This window comes from Myxine glutinosa, chromosome 3 (genome assembly GCF_964187855.1).
Source record: "Myxine glutinosa chromosome 3, kmMyxGlut1.1, whole genome shotgun sequence".
NCBI classification, from domain to species: domain Eukaryota; kingdom Metazoa; phylum Chordata; class Myxini; order Myxiniformes; family Myxinidae; genus Myxine; species Myxine glutinosa.
Window position 1 is genome coordinate 170,368,536 of NC_136263.1, and position 23,090 is coordinate 170,391,625.

Here is a 23,090-nt window from a genome sequence, read left to right on the forward strand (position 1 = left end):
TTATCTTTTGTATGAAAACATTATGTTGGGTGTGGTGTTTGTAACCTTGTTCAGAAATCTTATACAGAATGTAATTTTACCCTGTTGTCTTGTTTTATCATCATTTCCTTCATTGTTATCATATTCTTTAGATATCTCTAAACACGAGACTTCTTGTTCTTTTATTTTGAAAAAAATACAATTTGTTTCAGACAAACTTTTATCAATCACGGTTTATTGATTAAGAGTAGTGTAATAATGTTGCTTCTGGGACACCTCCGTTTAACATGGGAAATCCCTATCTAATGTCATTTACCCCCTTGTCTTTTTCAAAAATCATAAACACCTCTATTTCTCCCACCCTCATCTTTATGAACCTTTTGTCTGTAGTACCTATCCTTAATGTTGTTCATTAGACCACTCAAACACTACAAATATTTGTTTTCTCTTATAGACCTATCATCCTTCTTCTACATATCATCTGGCAGATTAATCTTTGACCCATTCACTTCCATATTAATTCTTTCCCTCCCTCATTGCCCCTAAACACCTATATTTCTCTCACCCTGTTCTTTACGAACCTTCTAACCTTTTGACATGTTATCCTTATTCATTAGACCACTTAAACACCTGTGATCCTTCTGACCTCATGGACCTTTTAACCTTTTACTCTTAATATCATCTGGTGAATATAACCCACTCAAACAACGACCCTACAAATATTTGTTTATGCGTGGGAAATAATTTAATTCTCCTACAACTCTCTTCACCATCTAATATATTAACAAAAAATATGTTTGAGTTTGGTTCTTTATTAAGATATTTTAACTGAGCTAAGATAAAATGGTAAACCTCCCTCAATGTTCTTATTTGAGCGCCTCCAGTGCCACATACCATTTTTTGGTAAGCCCCGCCCACTTTTTGGTAAACCACGCCCATTTTTACTAAGCCCCGCCCACTTTTTGTTAAGCCACGCCCACTTTTTACTAAGCCCCGCCCACTTTTGCTAAGCTCCTCCCACTTTTGCTAAGTCCCACCCACTTTATAAACTCTTCAGCATTGTATCATTTCCAGGTAATACATAACATCATTTTCAGGGAATTTCCATCACATCATTTCCAGTTAAGACACGCCCAGGGAATTTCCACAGGAAATGACACACACCCAGCCCTTCTTATAAAAGGCACCGACCACACAGGCTTTTTCAAACACGCTTTCTGCTTCACTTGAGAATGGACTCCTATGCCGAAATGGAATGGGATAACTTTGCTATTCCTTGGAGTCCTACTACCTGTGTAGCGCTCAACCTTCAGATTGATGAACTGGACTCGAACCTCTTGTCGATGGAGGAAATTGTATCTGAGCTACGAAATGAAAATTCTACTTTTAACACAACTTGGGATAAAGTTATTTTTTTGTTTGAAGATCTTTTGAACAACCAAGACCCACAGAACGAGTTCTACCTTGATGACCCAGCCAAAGAGTTATACCTTGGAGATCCACAAAATCCTGAAAAAGAGTTCTACCATGATGATACTTATTGTGAGTTATCAAAACAAAACCCACTGAACGAGTTCTACCTTGATGACCCAGCCAAAGAGTTATACCTTGGAGACTCACTGAATTTGGGAAAAACAAATTATGAGGTTTGCCTAGATGGTTCTAACTGTGGAGCCTACCTTGGAGACTCACTGAATTTGGGAAAAACAAATTATGAGGTCTGCCTAGATGGTTCTAACTGTGGAGCCTACCTTGGAGACTCACTAAATTTGGGAAAAACAAATTATGAGGTCTGCCTAGATGGTTCTAACTGTGGAGCCTACCTTGGAGACTCACTAAATTTGGGAAAAACAAATTATGAGGTCTGCCTAGATGGTTCTAACTGTGGAGCCTACCTTGGAGACTCACTAAATTTGGGAAAAACAAATTATGAGGTCTGCCTAGATGGTTCTAACTGTGGAGCCTACCTTGGAGACTCACTAAATTTGGGAAAAACAAATTATGAGGTTTGCCTAGATGGTTCTAACTGTGGAGCCTACCTTGGAGACTCACTAAATTTGGGAAAAACAAATTATGAGGTCTGCCTAGATGGTTCTAACTGTGGAGCCTACCTTGGAGACTCACTAAATTTGGGAAAAACAAATTATGAGGTTTGCCTAGATGGTTCTAACTGTGGAGCCTACCTTGGAGACTCACTGAATTTGGGAAAAACAAATTATGAGGTCTGCCTAGATGGTTCTAACTGTGGAGCCTACCTTGGAGACTCACTAAATTTGGGAAAAACAAATTATGAGGTCTGCCTAGATGGTTCTAACTGTGGAGCCTACCTTGGAGACTCGCTAAATTTGGGAAAAACAAATTATGAGGTTTGCCTAGATGGTTCTAACTGTGGAGCCTACCTTGGAGACTCACTAAATTTGGGAAAAACTAATTATGAGGTCTGCCTAGATGGTTCTAACTGTGGAGCCTACCTTGGAGACTCACTAAATTTCATAAAATTAGGAAAAGAGTTTTACCTTGGAGACTTTGAAAACTGGTTTCGTTTTGGAGACTCGGAATGGGGGTTTTGTTTTGATGACTCGGAATGTGATACCTATCTTGGAGGCTCAACAGGAATGTGGTTATACCTTGGGAACTTGGAAAGTTGGTTTTATTTTGGAGACTCTACCTGTGGGGTTCCTCTTGGAGACTCTTTGGATTCTAAAGCAATGAACAATGTTCTTTATTTAATGACGCTTGATTTAAGCAATATCAAGAAAGTTCGAGGAAGAAAATGCTGGAAAATTCTTTCTTCCCATTTCTACTTCTTCAAACTTAAAAGCCTTGAAAGACAGAATTGGAGGAAGAGGAAAAAAAAAAAAAGAAATACGTATTTAAAAAAGAAGAAAAGAAAGATTATGTTAGGGTTTGGGTGGGATTTTGAATGTGAGGGTTAGGGATGGGGTTGGGTTGGGATTTTGAATGTGAGGGTTAGGGTTGGGGTTGGGTTAGGGATGGGGTTGGGTTAGGGATGGGGTTGGGTTAGGGATGGGTTGGGTTAGGGTTGGGATTTTGAATGTGAGGGTTAGGGTTGGGGTTGGGTTAGGGATGGGATTGGGTTAGGGTTGGGATTTTGAATGTGAGGGTTAGGGATGGGTTGGGTTAGGGATGGGGTTGGGTTAGGGATGGGGTTGGGTTAGGGTTGGGGTTGGGTTAGGGATGGGGTTGGGTTAGGGATGGGGTTGGGTTAGGGATGGGGTTGGGTTAGGGATGGGGTTGGGTTAGGGATGGGGTTGGGTTAGGGATGGGTTGGGTTAGGGATGGGTTTGGGTTAGGGATGGGGTTGGGTTAGGGCTTGGGTTGGGTTAGGGTTTGTATATTATTATGACTCACTCGCACATACACACACACACAAAAGTTAAGCCCCAACTAAAAAGTTGTGGGATTCTGTGTTTGGGGTTCACAGATTTAAAAACGTATCCCCATTATACACACACAAAAGTTAAGCCCCAACTAAAAAGTTGTGGGATTCTGTGTTTGGGGTTCACAGATTTAAAAACGTATCCCCATTATACACACACAAAAGTTAAGCCCCAACTAAAAAGTTGTGGGATTCTGTGTTTGGGGTTCACAGATTTAAAAACGTATCCCCATTATACACACACAAAAGTTAAGCCCCAACTAAAAAGTTGTGGGATTCTGTGTTTGGGGTTCACAGATTTAAAAACGTATCCCCATTACATTTTATTTATTTATTTATTATTTTCAAGGGTATTATCTGCTTACTTGTGTTTTTTGTAATTCTTGTGAGTAAAATGAACCCAAGATTTCTTCTCCATTTAAATCATATAATTTGTAGGTCCAAGGGTATCCATTACATCAATGATTTTAAATAATTCACGAGTCCATTTTTGTGTATAACCTTTCTCAAAATGACTTTTCCATTTGTATATTCTTACAATATCACCAACTTTAAACTTGGGCTTTCTCAAATTAATCTCCTTTTCATATTCTAATTTTGTAAATGTTTCTGATGGTTTTGATTGTGTTGATGAATGAACTGTATTATTGTAATTATCTACAATATCCTGAATTAAATACACCCATTTTTGAGAACCGAGTTGTGTGAATTTTTTATATAATTTCTCTTTTAAAGTACGATTAAAACGCTCAATAACAACTGCCTTTCCTTCATTAAAGGTGCTGTATAATTTAATACCCTTCCCCTTAAGAAATTTCATGAATATTTTGTTATAGAACTCTGTTCCCTCATCAGTCCATAACTTCTTTGGTTTCCTTTTATCCCGATCAAATATTAGCTTAAAGGCTAACATTAAAGTATCACCCCTTTTATTTTTTAAAGGGACAACCCAGGCAAATCTACTCCTCAAATCAATAACGGTTAAAGCATACCTGTATCCCCTGTCATTATTCAATTCAATTAAATCAGCGGACCATATGTGGTCAGTGTATTTAGAATAAACCTTCCTTCTTTTAAACTTTGTGATTATAGGTTTGTGTAATTCTTCAGCCAAAAGCTCCTCAGTCTTGATGGCATCATTAGAGCCTAATAGTTTTTTGAGGAATAACCAAGACCAAGTTTCAATTTAGCATTTATCAAATTTCTCACAATAAACCTATCAACTTTCTCTCTCAACGTTGGATTTTGTATCAAAGACAAATTATACAACATTTCGCTGTCGGCTTTATGTTTTTCAGTCAACGTAGTGGTTTTCCCATAAGCAATATCATGCTTCATACACACTTCGTCAACCCTATTTGTAGGTTTAGACCAAGGTTTAGGATTGTCAGCCTCATCTAATCTTTTATCCAAGTTTGTTCCTGGACCACAGAAAGAATACCCTGGAAGGTGTAATTCCCCTGGAATTCCAGTTGTTGTAAATTTACTTCCTGACAGAAACTTTTGTATGTCTCCTCCTCTTTTAGGAGAGATGAATTGGCACTTTTTAGAGCCACATACTTGACATATTCCTTTTTGATAAACTCTATTATTTTTAGCTTTAACATAAGAGATATTTTTAGATTTAGTTTTCTTTTTACATTTGAGACAATAACTCATATTTATTTATCAGAAAAATTCCGACAGAGTATCAAAACCTTTTTGGTTTTCAACATATACATTTCAATCTTTATTTTTAAAACATAAAGAATCCTAAGGAATGCCTTCACTCTCTCCTCCATTTATTTACAAATAAAAACTAACTAAAGTCAATGACACCAACATCATCAATCACATAATCTTTTCCTTCTTCTTCTTCTTCTTCTTCACCACTTTCTCGTTTAAATCTCTGAAATTGAAGACATTGACGTTCTTATTTTTGAAACCATTATCTTCATAAGAGTTGTTAATTCTTTAATTTCCTCTTCGGTGCGTTGAGATTGATTTATTTGCTTTAATACACTCAATCTTTTATGAATCTCAGTGATTTCCATCTTTTTATATTTTTCCTCCCTCTCTCTTTGCTCCCTCTCCTCCTCCTCCATTTTCTCCCTCTCCCTTTCCTCCTTCTCCTTTTTCTCTCTTTCCTCCTTCTCCCTTTTCTCCCTTTCCTCCTTCTCCTTTTTCTCCCTCTCCTCCTTCTCCTCCTTTTTCTCCCTCTCCTCCTTCTCCTCCCTCTCCCTTTCCTCCTTCTCCTTTTTCTCTCTTTCCTCCTTCTCTTCTTCAACTCCTTCCTCATCCCTTGCTACCCTTGAGTTTGAACCCCAAAGAATATTATACATATACTCATCTGGATTTTGAGATATTCTTGTATCTATAATTATTTTTCTCATAATAGGATACCAATAAGATTTGTTGACGATTTCTAAAAGAGTTTTATATTTCATAACTTTGAGAAGTTCATTTTTATTTAATATTTTAAACAAGTCTCTATTTGTGGGTTTAACAATATCAGTATAAGGCCAGTTTTTTATGACAAAATTCCCATGTATATGCTCCAAATCATAAGGTATGTAATACCGAGCACCCTTTTCTTGTAGGTATCCTTGAATACAAAAATTATAATTCTCTTGTAGTCTTCTTCCTGCCATTTATGTATCAGAAATATATGTGAGATTAATATTATGACAGGTAATACCACCCCATCTTCCCACTACCAAATCGGTTTGTATTCCTCGGCTTTCTATCCTTATCTCATTACCTTCCTTCTTTGTCATGCGAACCATCGCTATACTATCATATATTTTTATTTTCTTAAAATCACGTATTTGTTGTTTACTAATTGTACTTCCACATAAATCCTTATCTTCACCAAGTGGATAATATTCTTCTTTACGAGACTGATTTAAATCATGTAGGTCTTCTATGTTTATTGAAAAAGACCAATTATACCCTAAATCAGGCATATCATACCCCCATTTATTAATTCGCATATTAACTAAATGTCCTTCTTTATAAAATTCAATTGTAAGCAGGTAGTTAAATTCAATGAGGAAAGGTGTATGGTCAGTATAACCAGGTGTTGTGGTTGTAAATTTTACTTCTTTCACAAAACGTGCTGTTTTCTTTAAAAATATATATTGTGATAAATCACTTAATCTAATTAAGTCATTCGCATCTGTAGGGTTTGGATAATTGATTAATTTATAAGTATTCTTCATATTAATATTTTTACTTACACTATATTTTTGTCGTTCAGCCTGTGCCTTTGTATAATAATTTGATAAATCAATATCCTGAGAGGATTTTCCAAAGATAGAACCATCTTTTCCAACATAAGTCATTTATATTAGATTAAAAATGATATCATAAAACTTTTCATTATTGTTGAGTTGAAATAATACATATAAACATAATTGACCACAACATTTAGAATTAATTTCTTGAACTTGAAATGTTTGATAAACACCATTCTGTAAGAATTGTATTACTTCAACAGGTGGTGGCATACCATAACTATCAAAATAATATTTATCCTGACTATTATGAATACAAACCCAATGAGAACCATTCTGTGTGTCTAAATTCATAATAATATTCTTTGTATTCTTATTTATATGTATTAATTCATCTCTCATACAGATTACCACATTATCAATTTTTAGTGTTTTACAATACTTGGCTAGTTCTATATTTGACGTTGTATTCTTTCCAAATTGTTTAAACCATTTATCCATTTATTTATGAGAAAGATACAATCCATTACCCCGTTTAGTTAGTTTAACACCCGCTTGAGCGATAGAGGAAAGCATATCACCAACCAACAATCTAGCTTTATCAGGTAGACTTTCAAGTTTTTGAGCAAAATCTACAATTACACCACTTCCACTAATTTGTTTCTCCAACTCCTTGTTATGTCTTTCCAATTCTTTTTGAGCTTTTAGTTGTGCCTTCCTTTCGTTAGCAGTTTTTACCGCTGCTGAAATACCACCAGTCAATGCTCCCGCCGCACTTAAACCAGCAAATAAAGGAATTAGAAACGGGAGAAATCCTCCTCTTGACTCGTCTATTGAATATTTCTTTAACATAGGTTTCGTCATTTTAATTTTAAGTGATCCAACATCATTTAGTGTTTTTACTTGTGTGTGTGTGAGTAAAACATCAATTCTTACAGCTCCTTTTCTTTGAATTGTATTAACATTAATAATACAAGGCTTTTGATTTTGAATACAAGATGTTAATTTATTAAGATTGATTTGATTAACATATACCCCAACCATTTATTTATGAGAAAAAACCTATGTGATATTAATCATAACACCATTATCTGTATTAATCTGTAATTCTGTTTCCTCCAAAAGCAAACAATAAGCATCAACTTCTTCATTCTCCCCTCTTTCAATGTATAGAGAAGTATCCACTCGATTAGACTTTATAGTTTCCTTTTGAGAACTCAGGTCAATTGCGTAGATTGTATATAAACCTTTAAATGCAACCATATCCAAAATAGGATCATTATTACCATTACTTTCACACACCTTTTGGTAGGACTTGTAGGCTTCCGCATAATCATTTTTTTCCCAATCAATTTCCAATCTATCTCGCGGATAAAATGTGCCATCAAGAGAAACCCGAAGTTGTTTCACCTTAGCATTATCACTCAGCGCATTATTCTTATTAGTACCGTCCTCTCCATCTGGTTTTTTAAAAATGAGCCAGAGGTATCGTGGCTTTCCTTGAAGAACACCCAAATTCCAAGTGTAGGTAGTGTGTTCCAGTTTAACGTGTTGACATCTTCTTTTAAGGTATGATACATTTAGCGGTTTCTTTGAGTTAGTTAAGTCTTCTATTTAACATCTCTTCCGTTTTAAGATTAGGAGTATATTCACTGATATACCAACACAAATCATTAATAACAAATTTATTGTTGTCTCCAAAAGCATTTTCATCCCCAAAAAGCAACCTATTTACATTATCATTCCTTTGTAGTTGAAATCTAATTTTAAGACCATACAAAACTTTATCATAATCGCAAAATCCAAATATACCTTTAAGAGGTACTGCTACGGTAAAACTATTCACTGCTTTTGTTTCATCATTATACATTGACTTCCTTTGACTATAACCAGGGTCTGCGTTTGTACCCGTTGACATATCAGGAATAAAACCTTCAACAGCTCCCTTACCCATTCTATCACTAAACGAATATAGTGTAAATTTCATCATTTCAGATGTAGCAGAGACATAATCAACCGCTTCAACCTCTTGTGTTCCAATATACAGGCGGACACTGTCAAACATTTTCCAGAAGAAATCATTTACGAGTGTAGCATTAGTATTATTCGCAGCCTTAGTGAATTTAAATTTACACAGCAAGAAACTATCAGCTATATTCAAGTAAGTTTGTTGATTATTTATTTCAAAACTTTTTGTTCCGTTTGAATTCCAGTCTGTTCCTGTTATAGCATTTACCTTAAAATAGTCTTCCTTTTTAGTGGAGTTTGAATGATAATCGTATCATCCAAATCATAGATACTATCAATCGCTTCCATACTTGTATTTATATAGCATTAAAATTGTTGAAACCCTGACCCAAGTATTTTAATGATTTTTTGTCGTTCTTGTGAAGATAGTTGAGTTTTACCTTTTTTTATTTCTTTGATTGCTTGTAATTTATGAGACTCCTTTTGAGCATCTTTTATACTCTTTATAGCACCCGCAACGGAGCCCACGGCAGAAGCAGTTGAACCAATTAGGTCTTTATGTTTAAGGATGGTTGAACCAATACCCATTAGAGTATCAATTATCCCATCTCCTTTATTTCGAAATTGATGACCTACACCTCGTTGTCTCTTAGGTTTATAGTATCCTCTACCCACATACCTTGTATAGTCTGGTGAAAGGAACATGCCCTCCCTGTAATTATTTTATATTTTCCAACTCGTGTTTTCTCACAATAACCATTATTTATTTATTGAAAAACTTCACGTAGGTGAATTCTGATGGATATAATTTCATCATTAAAGGATATCATACGATTATCTTGGTCGGTTATCCTAAAATTTACTCTGTATATGGTTTTTCCTGACACAGGTAAATAGACCAAGATTTTTTGGTTCCATATTAAATTTATAACCAATCGGGGTTGAGTATGCACTGAATGAAAATATTGTATTTGTTCTTATTCCATCGTTATAAGCACCATCAATCAAATCACAATGAATTAATACTGAATTTATACCGGAGGATATTTGGATAACATTATCACTGTAAAACGTCCCGTTATTTTCAATCTTTTTTGAAGAGAAACCCAATAGCTCTCTAAACGAATTTTCAATCGTGAAATCAACTTTATAATTATTTTTAAGTTTAATAGTTGATTTTGAAGTGTGTTTTTGAATATCTATTACAATATTTTTTGGTTCATCACCTTTTTCTTTCATAAGGCGAGAGACTTCTGAAGATATTTGAGAAATCTCGTAAGCTCCAGGTGAAACAGTTATAGTTTTGTAGGCAGTGCCTGGATTATAACTAAACTTGTTGTTTTTCTCTGTGATATTAAAAAGGGTATTGTAAGTTTCCATTGACAACAAAGATGCCTCATATGAGGTAAGGGGGTCAAGTTGTAGTGGGTAAGGGAATGAAGCTGTGTAATCGCTCGTTGTGAATTAAAACTAAGAATTGTGCTTCTCATCTTATTTAATATCTAATAAAATATCTTTGTATTGACATTTATTAATTATTTTCATATTCATCAACTGATCTAAAATGGCTGAGGATTCATTAAAACAATTGTTGTTTCCAGCCTTCTTACTACCTAACAACAATAATAGCCTATTAACTAATTGTGATGGGTCATTTGGAAGAAAACTAACACCTGAACCAAGTTTACTTAAAGCATCAATAATATGTTTCTCCTTCTCATTCTTCTTACTTTTACCAGCAACAGAAACTCCATAATCAAGTGCATTTAACAACTCAATATATACCCTATCTTCCTCTCTTTCCATATCAAGTGGTTCCTCAAAATATTTTGAACCGCTGAATCCGGGGTTTGTTAGAAGAAACATTAATCTTGGAGTTAATTTAACATTTGGTTGAGTAGAACTCAAGAACATCAATTCATCATTAAATATCAATACCTTTTCTTCCACAAGATGAAACACTGCTGGTTCTTCTGTTGGAATGAGACCTGCTCTGGTTTTTGAACCCGCCGAATATTCATTGTTTTGAAGAGCTTCCACAACATAATTAGGGGGTTGATTTACCTGCTCAAGTTTCCGAAATAATCCCTCGTCATCATATTCTAATTCACCAAGTTCTTGTTTTGTTATCTGACTAAAATCTTTGAGCATTTGAAGTTTTTTCGGAGTAAATTCTACCGTGGGAACTGTAGGTGAGTGTTGAGTTTTCAAAAGTGGTTTAAAGAATTTCTCTTGTTTTCTTTCAAAGGCTTCTTCACCAGTTAGTTTCTGTCTCCGTTTCTTCTTTATCTCTTCCTGTTGTTTAACAACTTTTGAAACTAATTGTTGATGTTCCTTAAACTTTCTTTCTCTTTCTTCGGTATTCATTTTCTGTATTTATTTATTGAAAAATATCATTTAGTATCTCATCTTGTTTCACAACAATATATTTATATTTTCCAATCGTGTGTTTCATATAATTTTCAAATTCTTTTTTACTACATAACGTAGAGCAATTATCTCTCCAAAAATTATTTACATCTATTGAATTTAACTTAAATAAAATAAAAGTATTGGCATTGTTTCTTATTGAGCGTCGAGGGAGTTGAAAATATGATTGACTAAGATATATACAATTACAAGAAGAATGTCTCCCTCTTGTATAGTAGCTATCCATTACTGTTTGGTTTTCTCTCATTAACACAATCATCAAAGATGACGAGGTTCTTTTTTGATTTATCTAAATCTTGAGGTGAAGGTATATCATCCGTATTATCACTGAGAATACAAGTTATGGGTTTCGATTTTGATTTCTGTGTATCACAAAATAATTGTATTATATCTTCAATATTATAATCATTCAGTTTGTTTTGAAGTTTAAATAAACCGATAATGTCTTCCTTTTTAAGACCTGCATTAAAACCCTGTGAGAGTAGTTGATACTCGGTTGAAAACTTGACTTTGTAAAAATTATTAAATTATCATAATCTAAAAAATTAGGACCAAGGAGCATCTTTAAAAGTAAACAGGTTTTCCCACATCCGCTTGAACCAACTATTAGACATCTCAATGAATTTGGAATGTTTTTATGGTTATTAAACTTTATCTTATTTTCCCAAACGGGTAAAAAATCATTCATTTATATATTTGGAAAACAAGTCATCTAACTTTTTTTGAGCTATTTTAGAAACTCTATATTTTATCCTGAGTTCGGGTTTAATTTCAAATAATTCATTATTTTATTTATATAGTATCTTGTATTAACATTTCCATTAAAATTATTTTGAATAATAAATATCATTAAACCCTTATACATTTCCTCAATACAAAGAGTCTCTTTCCTTGTAAGAAATGGTGTATTATCACCATAATGCTTAACATTCATCTCTCTTATTAATCTTGTAAAGTAATTCATTTTTGGTTCTAATTTAAAAGAGTTATATGTTTTTTTATATTTCTTATTATCATTAATTAGAATATAATCACAGAATAAACATTGTTTATATGAATCCTCATCATTAAGCCCCACTCTATCACAAGCCGGACAATTCTCTAATTTATCATATGGAGAGTCTGGAAATTCTAAATATCCTTCAGAACTTATCATATTTATGTGGTAAATTTTTACTTAAACTAAACGCAAGTTTATTCATTAATAAATACAATGTTTCAAAGCACAAAAGACAAATTTCAATCAATCTCTACTTCGGTGGAAGATATAGAAAAATATGTCAAAGATGTTAAATTGAACAAAGATAAATATGGAAATTTTTGGGTAAAACCAGTTATGGAAAATAACATGAGCCCCTCTATTTCATTTAAAGGAAGAGCTCTAACTATACCTGGAAAGACATCCATTAAAGTAAATCTAACAAAAGTTTCTCCTCTACTCCTGGCAATTTATTCAAAGCTTGAAAAAGTGATTGACCACGATACTTTGAAAAAGAATGATAAGACCATTAATAATTCTAGAGGAGACATTTGTATTTTCTTTAATAATCCAAAGGGTGTAGATCTAAGTAAAATGAATGATGTTAATATTTCTGGTGAAATGTCATTTCGTTCTATGATAGTTAGAGATTATTTAAAGATAACTTTTGATATAAAAATTGTAGAGATTGAATCTGTTAATGAAAGAAAGTATATAGATATTGATGGGAATATTTTTCTTGCTAATTAAATATGAGTCAATACAGCAGTGAAGATTTTACTATTTCATTGAACTCGGACGATAGTGATGATAGTATTTCATTGAACTTGGACGATGGTGATGATAGTATTTCATTGAACACAGATGATAGTTATGATACTAATAGTTTGTGCTCAAATGATAGTTATGAGAGTAGCTTTATTGATGACTCTGAGTATGATTCTGAGTATTCATGTGATAGTTATGACTTAGATGATTCTGAGTGAAAAAGTGTTTTAGTTTAAGCACAGCGATATATATAAAACGGAGCTGTAAAGCTCAAAAGTGTTTTATTTTAAGCACAGTGATATATATAAAACACCACGTTTTCTCACGCTATAAATATGGTTTATTGTGATACTTGCGAGAAGGAAGTAAAATATTATAAACAACATATTCTCACCGCAAAACATACATACAACATTTTAAACAAACTTTCCCCTCTTCCACCTGAAACAAAACACTGTTCTACATGTAATAAAAATATCCTCAAGAAAGGCTTCAAAATACATCTTAAAACAAATCTACATTTATCAAATTTTATCACAACTAAAAACTCTGATGGAGCATTCAAAGGACATATTAAAATAAGAGTCTTTAACTTCAAACCTCCTGAACCAGAGTCTATAGTTGATGCTGTAGAAATAGTTAAACCTGCTGTTCAAACGTTGATTGAAAAAACACTAAAGGAAATGAAACCACTTAAATTTTATATGGGAGTAAAATTAGAAATGACAAAGGATGAAGGAGTTATAGATGCACCATACATGAGAACTGAGCCACACTTTATATCTTCATATCAAGATTTTAAAACATCAGGAGTCTATGATGAACTTATTAAACAAGAGCAAGATGTGGATAATTCAATCGTAGGAAGTGGATTCAATATAGGAAAAATTATTTACATAGACATTCATATTCTTAAATCAGATCCTCTAAAAGCTTCTTCTTACATTGATTTACCCAGTGTTATCAAAAATAGAAAAGCAGTTATCAATATCAAAAATAAAGACAATAAATGTTTTCTCTGGTCTATTTTAGCACACTTACATCCTCCACATTTTCATGATGAAAGAGTATCTCATTATAAAAAATATGAGAATACATTAAATACGAAAGATCTAAAGTTTCCGATGACTTTAAATGATATTCCTAAATTTGAAAAGATGAATAATTTATCAGTTAATGTTTATGGTCTAACAGAAACAAACAACATTCAGGTTTTAAAGCTTTCTGACAATTGTAAACAAACTCATATTAATCTTCTATATTTTAATTCAGACGAAAATTCACATTATACATACATCAAAGATATTGCTAAATTAATAAAACCACAAGTCTGTAAGAGAACAAATAAAATATATATTTGTTTGCGTTGTCTTAACTTCTTCAATTCACAAGAAAGATTAGATAAACATTCAAATTATTGTGGCGAACATAAATCAACGGTAATCAATATGCCTAAAGAAGGCTCAAAGATCACATTCAAAGATGAAAATAAAAAGATCAAACATCCATTTGTTATATATGCTGATTTTGAAAGTATTTTAGAAAAAATTGATACTGCTTCTCAAGATCCAAAAGAATCATACACAAATAAATATCAAAAACATACTCCTTGTGGTTTTTGTTATTATATCAAATCATCCGTTGGTGATAAATATAACAAGTTAGAGATGTATAGAGGCTCAAATACCCCAGAGGAGTTTGTGAAACGACTAGAAAAAGACTGTGTTCGATTAACCAAGATAATGAGAGAAACCAATAAACCAATGTCCTTAACAAGTAAAGAAAAAAGGGAATTTATAAAAAACAATGTCTGTCATATTTGTGAGGAGAAAATTGGTAAAGGTCTAAAGGTTAGAGACCATTGTCATCTCACTGGTAAATATAGAGGTCCGGCTCATCAAAGTTGTAATATTAATTATCAACTCCCCTCTTTCATTCCTGTCTTTCTTCATAACAACGCTCATTATGATACACATCTATTTATCAAGGAACTCTCAAAGACTTCTGGAAGTATCTCAGCAATTCCAAACACGGATCAGAAATACATTTCATTCACAAAAACAATTCACACATCTCCTATTACTCATATCAGATTTCTTGATACATTTAAATTCATGGCAAGTCCATTGGTTAACTTGGTTCAAAATCTAAAAGAGTTTCCATGTCTTTCAGAGTATTTTTTAGATAAAGATTTTCTAACACAAAAGGGAATTTACCCCTATGACTATATGGACTCATTTGAGAGATTCAATGAAACACAACTTCCTTCAAAAGAAAATTTCTATAACAAATTAAATAATAGTCATATATCTGATAAAGATTATGTACACGCACAAAATGTTTGGGAAAAATATAACATCAAGAATCTTGGCGAGTATCACGATTTGTATCTCAAAACTGATGTGCTTTTATTGGCCGATGTATTTGAAGCCTTTAGATCTGTTTGTCGCACTGGATATGGATTGGATCCTGCTCACTACTACACAGCACCTGGATTGGCCTGGAGTGCGATGTTGAAAATGACAAAACAAGATTTGGATTTGATAACCGATGTTGATATGCTTTTGATGATTGAAAAGGCAAAAAGAGGTGGAATTTCACAAGTCTGCTCGAGTAGATACGCAAAAGCAAATAACAAATATCTTCCAAATTATGATCCAACGAAAGAGAGTTCTTACTTGATGTACTATGACGCGAACAACCTGTATGGCTGGGCAATGTCTCAGGCTCTTCCTTATGGAAAACTTAGATGGGTAAAGGAAAAAGACTACAAAAACGTTTTACAAGATGTATGTATCTCTACACAAAAAGAATTGGATGAAGAAAAAGTTGGTTATTATTTTGAAATTGATTTAAAATATCCAGAGGAACTCCATAACCTACACAAAGATCTCCCATTTGCTTGTGAGAAAGAAAGTCCAAAGAAAGAATGGTTGAGTGATTATCAACGATCGTTTGATATAGGTGAATCAACAGAAAAATTACTTACTACATTATATAACAAGAAAAATTATGTTCTACACCAAAGAAATTTGCGACAATATTTATCAAAAGGTCTAAGAGTAGAGAAGATCCATAGGGTTCTAAAGTTCAATCAAAGTCATTGGTTAAAGGGGTACATTGATTTTAATACACAAAGAAGAACAGAGTCAAAAACAGATTTTGAGAAAGACTTTTATAAATTAATGAATAATGCGGTCTTTGGTAAGACTATGGAGAATGTGAGGAAAAGACAAAATATCAGACTATCAACATCTTGGGAACAAGCATCAAAATTAATTAATAGACCGAGTTTTACTCGAGCTGAGGTCTTTACTGAGAACTTTTGTGCGATCCATTTGATTAAAGAGAGTATTGAAATGAACAAACCTATTTATATTGGAACAACAATTCTTGATTTATCAAAGTCATTAATGTATGATTACTTTTATAATAACTTGAGGAAGAAATATCAAAATGATGTTAATCTACTTTATATGGATACAGATAGTTTTATTTTGAAAATTAATACCAACGATGTTTATTCAGACATGAAAAGAGACATTAATATCTATGACACGAGTAATTACAGTCCAGAGAGTGAGTTGTTCTCTTCTAAAAATAAAAAGGTGATTGGAAAGTTCAAGGATGAATTAGGAGGAAATGTTATGAGTGAATTTGTGGGATTGAGGTCAAAGGCTTATGCTTATAAATACATTGTGAATAACGTTGAAAAGACTGATAAGAAGTTAAAAGGTGTAAAGAAAAATGTTATTAAAGAAACAATAAACTTTAAGGATTATTATAACTGTTTAACAACAAAGAAAGAAGAGTTTAGAAAGATTAATGGAATAAGAAGTTATAAACATCAATTATATTCAGAAGAGATAAATAAGAAAGCATTGGGGGCTTTTGATGATAAGAGGTTTATTTTAGAAAATGGAATTGATAGTCTCCCTTATGGTTATATAAGTATATAAGTGATAAGATATATATAAGTGATAAGATATATATAAGTGATAAGATATACATAAGTGATAAGATATATATAAGTGATAAGATATATATAAGTGATAAGTTAAAAAGGGGGGGGGGGGGGGGTTGGGGATTTTAACGGGCTACCGCCGCCTTTTTTACTATTATATAAATGATAGAACCAAGTATCAACCAGACTAAAGAGTGGAGGTGTAATCAACCTTGGTATATAAATGGAAAACATAATGAATGTGAAAAATATCAAATAGGTATAATTGAAAAGGCAACTGGTAAAAAAGTTCACAAAACAAATAAGAGAATTAATTTAAATACCGGTGAATTGGGTAAAAAAGATGGAAATATTTTTGAGTGGACGGAAAACTTTGATGGTTGTCAGGAAAATATATACTTTAATTTAAAAATGGTATGTGGCACTGGAGGCGCTCAAATAAGAACATTGAGGGAGGTTTACCATTTTATCTTAGCTCAGTTAAAATATCTTAATAAAGAACCAAACTCAAACATATTTTTTGTTAATGTATTAGACGGTGAGGAGAGTTGTAGGAGAATTAAATTATTTCCCACACATAAACAAATATTTGTAGGGTCGTTGTTTGAGTGGGTTATATTCACCAGATGATATTAAGAGTAAAAGGTTAAAAGGTCCATGAGGTCAGAAGGATCACAGGTGTTTAAGTGGTCTAATGAATAAGGATAACATGTCAAAAGGTTAGAAGGTTCGTAAAGAACAGGGTGAGAGAAATATAGGTGTTTAGGGGCAATGAGGGAGGGAAAGAATTAATATGGAAGTGAATGGGTCAAAGATTAATCTGCCAGATGATATGTAGAAGAAGGATGATAGGTCTATAAGAGAAAACAAATATTTGTAGTGTTTGAGTGGTCTAATGAACAACATTAAGGATAGGTACTACAGACAAAAGGTTCATAAAGATGAGGGTGGGAGAAATAGAGGTGTTTATGATTTTTGAAAAAGACAAGGGGGTAAATGACATTAGATAGGGATTTCCCATGTTAAACGGAGGTGTCCCAGAAGCAACATTATTACACTACTATTAAGAAAGCAAATACATTTAAGCAGAAAACAAAATCCTTGGGTAATTTCAGAGCAGAAACTAATTTATTTTGAAAGATAAATGTTTGAACATTTTCTTGAAGAAATTAAATCTTCATCTTTGTTTTGGTTTTGGAATCCGTCTCAACCTGAAAAATAACACAAGTTCACTCTCAGGTTAGTGGGACGATAAAAAACATGGGTTATTAATTCACTCAATTAAAGTAGGACCGAATCAATCAATCGATACATTTATTAAATTGTACTTTTAATTCCAAACAAAATCGATGTGTTTGTTGAAGAAACAGGAATTTGTGATGATGGAAGAAGAAACAAGACCTTAAACTTATTACAAAATGACAAAGTTTTTCTCCATGTTCAGAATCTACATTCGAATCAAATGTGGTTCACACTCAGACTTCACACATGAAATGGAAGGATCAGTGATGTGGATTTGACATTATTATTTTACATATTTGGTATAAACTTTTAACGAACCTTTCAGGTAGATAGGATTCATGCAGATGCGTCCACACAAACTTGAGCAACATTTCTGTCTGCCTTTGCATTCAAAATCATGGGAACACAGCTGATGAACAACAGAACAACCCATTTTATTGGGAACAGGACACTTTCCCGGTTTTCCTGAAAAGATAAGCAGTCATAGTGGTCAAATATATCATAACAATAATAATAAACATAGGGGCAATACCCCTGGCGCTCACCTGGTAGAATAAAAAGTATACTGAAATTTTTTCCAATTTTTTTTTCCAATTTTTCTAATGCCTTGGACAAACATTGGTACATCATGGGTACATTATGGTTGTGGTCACGTTTTATCGAACTTGCGGGTGTAGTTTCTGAGAAGAAAGCAAATTCCTATTTTGTGGGGTCAAACCTCGAGCCACTTTGACCCCCGGTAGACCCCCTTAGACCCCGATTTTTTTTTAATGCCGTGAACAAACTTTAGTCACCACACAACAAATATCATTTGTGCCAAATTTGGTCGCAATCCAATCAGCGGTTTCGGAGGATTCGTTTCAAGTGTTTACGGACGGACGACGCGCCATCACATGAGCTCCCCTGAAATTCGGTCCAGGTGAGATAAAAGTCCGTTGTTGAACCTATCATGGGATGAGTATGCCATAAACTGGTGGTTTAAAAGGGGATTAACAACCTCTAATACCAACGATCTATAACTAAAAAAAAAATATCGGGGCAATGCCCCGGGCTTACTTGGTAGAACCAGAGAACCAATGGTCCAAGATGGCCCACAAAATATGTAATGGCTAATACCTCACCTTAACTACTATCCAGGTGAGCTAAAAACACAATATTATGACAGCTCACCTGGTAACCAACATTCTTTGCCACATCGACGGGGACAGCAGATCCTATCACGGCCACAGTCTGAGTCCTCCTTACAATGATCAATTATTTTGCATTTGTGGTGCTCCATCGGAGGGCAAAACTTTTTAGCTGCTGGAAAAACGGAAACAAAACACATTATACAGAAAGCAATCAAACAAGGAATCAATTCATAAAATAATACACAAAAAACTGACTTGAAGTATTCATGAAACGGTGTAAATGTCCACTGACTTTACATCGAAAGTTGTCGAAGTTGTGAGATTTTTACCATCTCCATGTGGGAGTTCCACAACTGAGATGCCGATGATGAGAGCGACTACGAGGGAGAGCTTCATGATCTTCAGGTGAAGGAGACGGAGGTCGTGCACACCTTGAATCGAGTCTGGTGTGTACATCGTGCTTTGGTCGGTGTATTCGTATTTATACCTGAGAGAGGTAAGGGGGGAGGAGGTGTATAATGAGGGTGGAATGGAGGTCTCATTGTGCAACTCCATGACATTATCATTATAATTGCTCTCCACCCACCTCAACGTCCATCCATAACTCCAAGCACAAAAATGCCTGAAATGCTTCACCTGTGTCCGAGATTTACAACAGGGAGTAAAAGGTGAAATCGAGTCGATCGGATCCAGGATAATGGACCGCACAGTAAATGAGAAATATAATGTTATAAGGTTACAAATTTACTTTAAACCAACAACAAAACCAATATAGTACAGAAATGCCGTTGCAAGCTCGACGTTTGAACAGGATCAACTTTAAATTTGATTTATTTTCGCTAAATGAAGTTTGCTTCAAATTCAGAGAAAGTGAAAGTGCACTGTGACGTCATTACGTCCCCCTAATTATGTAAAACCCATAAAAGCTAAAAACTTGAAAACTTTTGAAATTATTTTCCAGTAATCTTTTTATAATAATTTTCTGACAGTAATCACAAAGCCGTCAATGCACCACCATGAGACACCTTGAGACCCTTTTATCAATCCCTTTACCCATTCGACTCTTTAGCCCTCTTACACCACTATAGACCCTGCTGACCTTTAAAACCCCTTAGACCCTCACTACAATTGGAACAGAACCCTTTGGACCATTAAGTCTACAATAGATCCCTATGTAGTCTGAGGTCCGCATGTAGCAAACAAAATGGCGGGAATTTGATATGATTTTTTAAAGGTTAGAATTGTGGGTGGAGTTAGGCCAGTGAAGCTCCGCCCTGGACGGACAGACCTTCAGAGTGGCAGACAGACAAAGCGAATGGCGGAGAATATAAATATGATGTCCATGTAACTCATAACAAAGCACACTGTAAGCTGATTGCAAATGACTTGGTCTTGCATGTCATTTTCAGGATTTTTAAAGATCTACTCTGAGAAAACTCACCTGTAAGCTATCTATCCTAGGTTTGAATCCTGACCCAGCTATAAACTGTTATCGCCCAGTTATCCCATTTAAACTGGTATCATGAAGAGAAGGCGAGTTGTCACTGGCGCCCTGAACAAATTCCAAAATTAACGCAAGAATTACTTTGCCGAAAGATAGTCCTGGCCAGCCGGTTCGTGAAAGAATTGCGACAAAAAAACTCCCGTGGACAACTTCCCCCTGGTCAAGAGAAAAGAATACTAATTTCTTCCTTCGTTACTGAATCTTGGTTTTGATGTAGGATTTTGTTGCTTTCACGGACGATGTCGATGTCAAACGTTGATCAGCGATCGATGTGCGGTGTAGTGTCTGTCTTGAGGACGTGGCATCCCTGCGTCCTGTTTCTTGGTTCAGCCTTACAAATGCCCCAGGGGCCATCTTTGACCTCAGATAAAATGAAACAGGTTAATGGACTCTCTTTCACAAGGAAGATTAGGATAAATATCAGATTCCATTCCACCTCCATCAATTATACAAATGAAGAAAACTACTTTCCTATATCTCGTTGATTGAATCTAAAATGAAAGTGTAATTTTTGAAAATAGTTCATTTTTATTGTTGCGTGGACAATGTTCGTTACATTGATTTTTTTTTTTTGGTTTGCTCAGAGTTTTATTTTGTTTATCCTCTTCGTGCTGTTGGGTGCATAAGACCACCGAGTCTGGTTCTTGGGTAGAGGTTATAATCCTGGAGTGTCGCCACGACTGGACTGAGAGTTCAGGGATTTGGAATCTGTTCATGGTGCCGGTGATAACTAGCCTACGCTTCAAGAAGGACACCGTGGAATCTTTAACGTCCACCAACTTATGCTGTTACATGGGATACCATGGGATACCGAGATCAACGTCTATCCGAGGGACAACACACACATTGATGCATCATCTTGCCTGTGAAACACCAGGTTGATGGTTTATAGCCTGGTCAGGATTCGAACCCAGGTTAGACAGCCCAGAAGTGCGACTTGGCCATCCGGCCAGCTTAATGAAGAGGAGTATTAGAGAGGCCAATATGGTAAAAGAGGGCTAATTAAGGAGTTTGACTACTTCACCTGCGAGAAATTTTTATTGCTAACTGTTAATTGCTAACTGTTTAAAATAATATTGCTAACTGTTAATTGCTAACTGTTTAAAATAATATTGCTAACTGTTAATTGCTAACTGTCAAAAATGATATTACTAACTGTTAATTGCTAACTGTTAAAAATAATATTACTAACTGTTAATTGCTAACTGTTAAAAAATAATATTACTAAGTGTTAATTACCTTCGCAAAAGCGGAAGGTTATGTTTTGATCGCTGTGTATTTATTTGTATGTCTGTGTGTGTGTGTGTGTGTATGTTATTCGCATAACTCAAAAAGTATTCAACCGAATTGCATGAAATTTGGTGGGATGATTGGTTATTATACGGGACACATTTGATTAGATTTTGGGAGCAATCGGGTCAAAGGTCAAGGTCAAGGTCACGAAAAGATCAAAATCGTATTTTTACCATAGCGCGGTCAATTTTTATCCAATTGGCATGCAACTAATGCCAAAATGTTCAGAATTCAATGCCCGATCTTGTGATATACGACATGACCCAGTGAAGACATTACCCTTGTTAGCGGTTGGGGGTCAAAGGTCAGGGGGGTCACGACCTTGCAAAATGTGCGTTTTTTGTCATAACTCGGTCAATTCTTATCCGATTTGCATGAAATCAGCACCAAACTGTTCACTGTTCTGTTCCCTACACTCCCATGCCAAGTACAGAACAGTAGCTGCGGCGAAGGTATGCGCTCTACCGAGTGCCCGTTCTAGTTGCTAACTGTTAAAAATAATATTGCTAACTGTTAATTGCTAACTGTTAATTGCTAACTGTTAAAAATAATATTGCTAACTGTTAATTGCTAACTGTTAAAAATAATATTACTAACTGTTAATTGCTAACTGTTAAAAATAATTTTACTAACTGTTAATTGCTAACAGTTAATTGCTAACTGTTAAATGCTAACTATTAATTGCTGACTGTTAATTGCTTGCTATTAATTGCTAACTGTTAATTGCTAACTGTTAATTGCCAACTGTTAAAAATAATATTACTAACTGTTAATTGCTAACTGTTAAAAATAATATTGCTAACAGTTAATTGCTAACTGTTAAAAATAATATTACTAACTGTTAATTGCTAACTGTTAAAAATAATTTTACTAACTGTTAATTGCTAACAGTTAATTGCTAACTGTTAAAAATAATATTACTAACTGTTAATTGCTAACTGTTAAAAATAATATTGCTAACTGTTAATTGCTAACTGTTAAAAATAATATTACTAACTGTTAATTGCTAACTGTTAATTGCCAACAGTTAATGGCTAACTATTAATTGCTAACTGTTAATTGCTAACTGTTAAAAATAATGTTGCTAACTGTTAATTTAATTGCTAACTGTTAATTGCTAACTTTTAAATGCTAACTATTAATTGCTGACTGTTAATTGCTTGCTATTAATTGCTAACTGTTAATTGCTAACTGTTAATTGCCAACTGTTAATTGCTA

General features: G+C 34.1%; 1 protein-coding gene across 1 annotated transcript; it reads right to left on the reverse strand.

Moving 5' to 3' along the window:
* Positions 1–19,531, reverse strand: LOC137423066 (uncharacterized). The gene is made up of 4 exons (XM_078773633.1): positions 19,405–19,531; positions 19,116–19,247; positions 18,264–18,410; positions 1–158 (listed from the first exon to the last, which is right to left on the reverse strand). Exons 1-4 carry the CDS (start codon positions 19,529–19,531, stop codon positions 1–3), a joined length of 564 nt encoding a protein of 187 aa, XP_078629759.1.
* Positions 19,532–23,090: the final 3,559 nt, after the last annotated feature.

Excerpts from the sequence above, each read along its gene's own strand:
- LOC137423066 (XM_078773633.1), bottom strand. The coding sequence starts at position 19,531 with ATGTACACACCAGACTCGATTCAAGGTGTGCACGACCTCCGTCTCCTT. Across the intron at positions 19,248-19,404 it reads GGAACTCCCACATGGAGATG|CAGCTAAAAAGTTTTGCCCT; the intron begins GTAAAAATCTCA and ends CCGTTTTTCCAG. Across the intron at positions 18,411-19,115 it reads CAAAGAATGTTGGTTACCAG|GAAAACCGGGAAAGTGTCCT; the intron begins GTGAGCTGTCAT and ends TTATCTTTTCAG.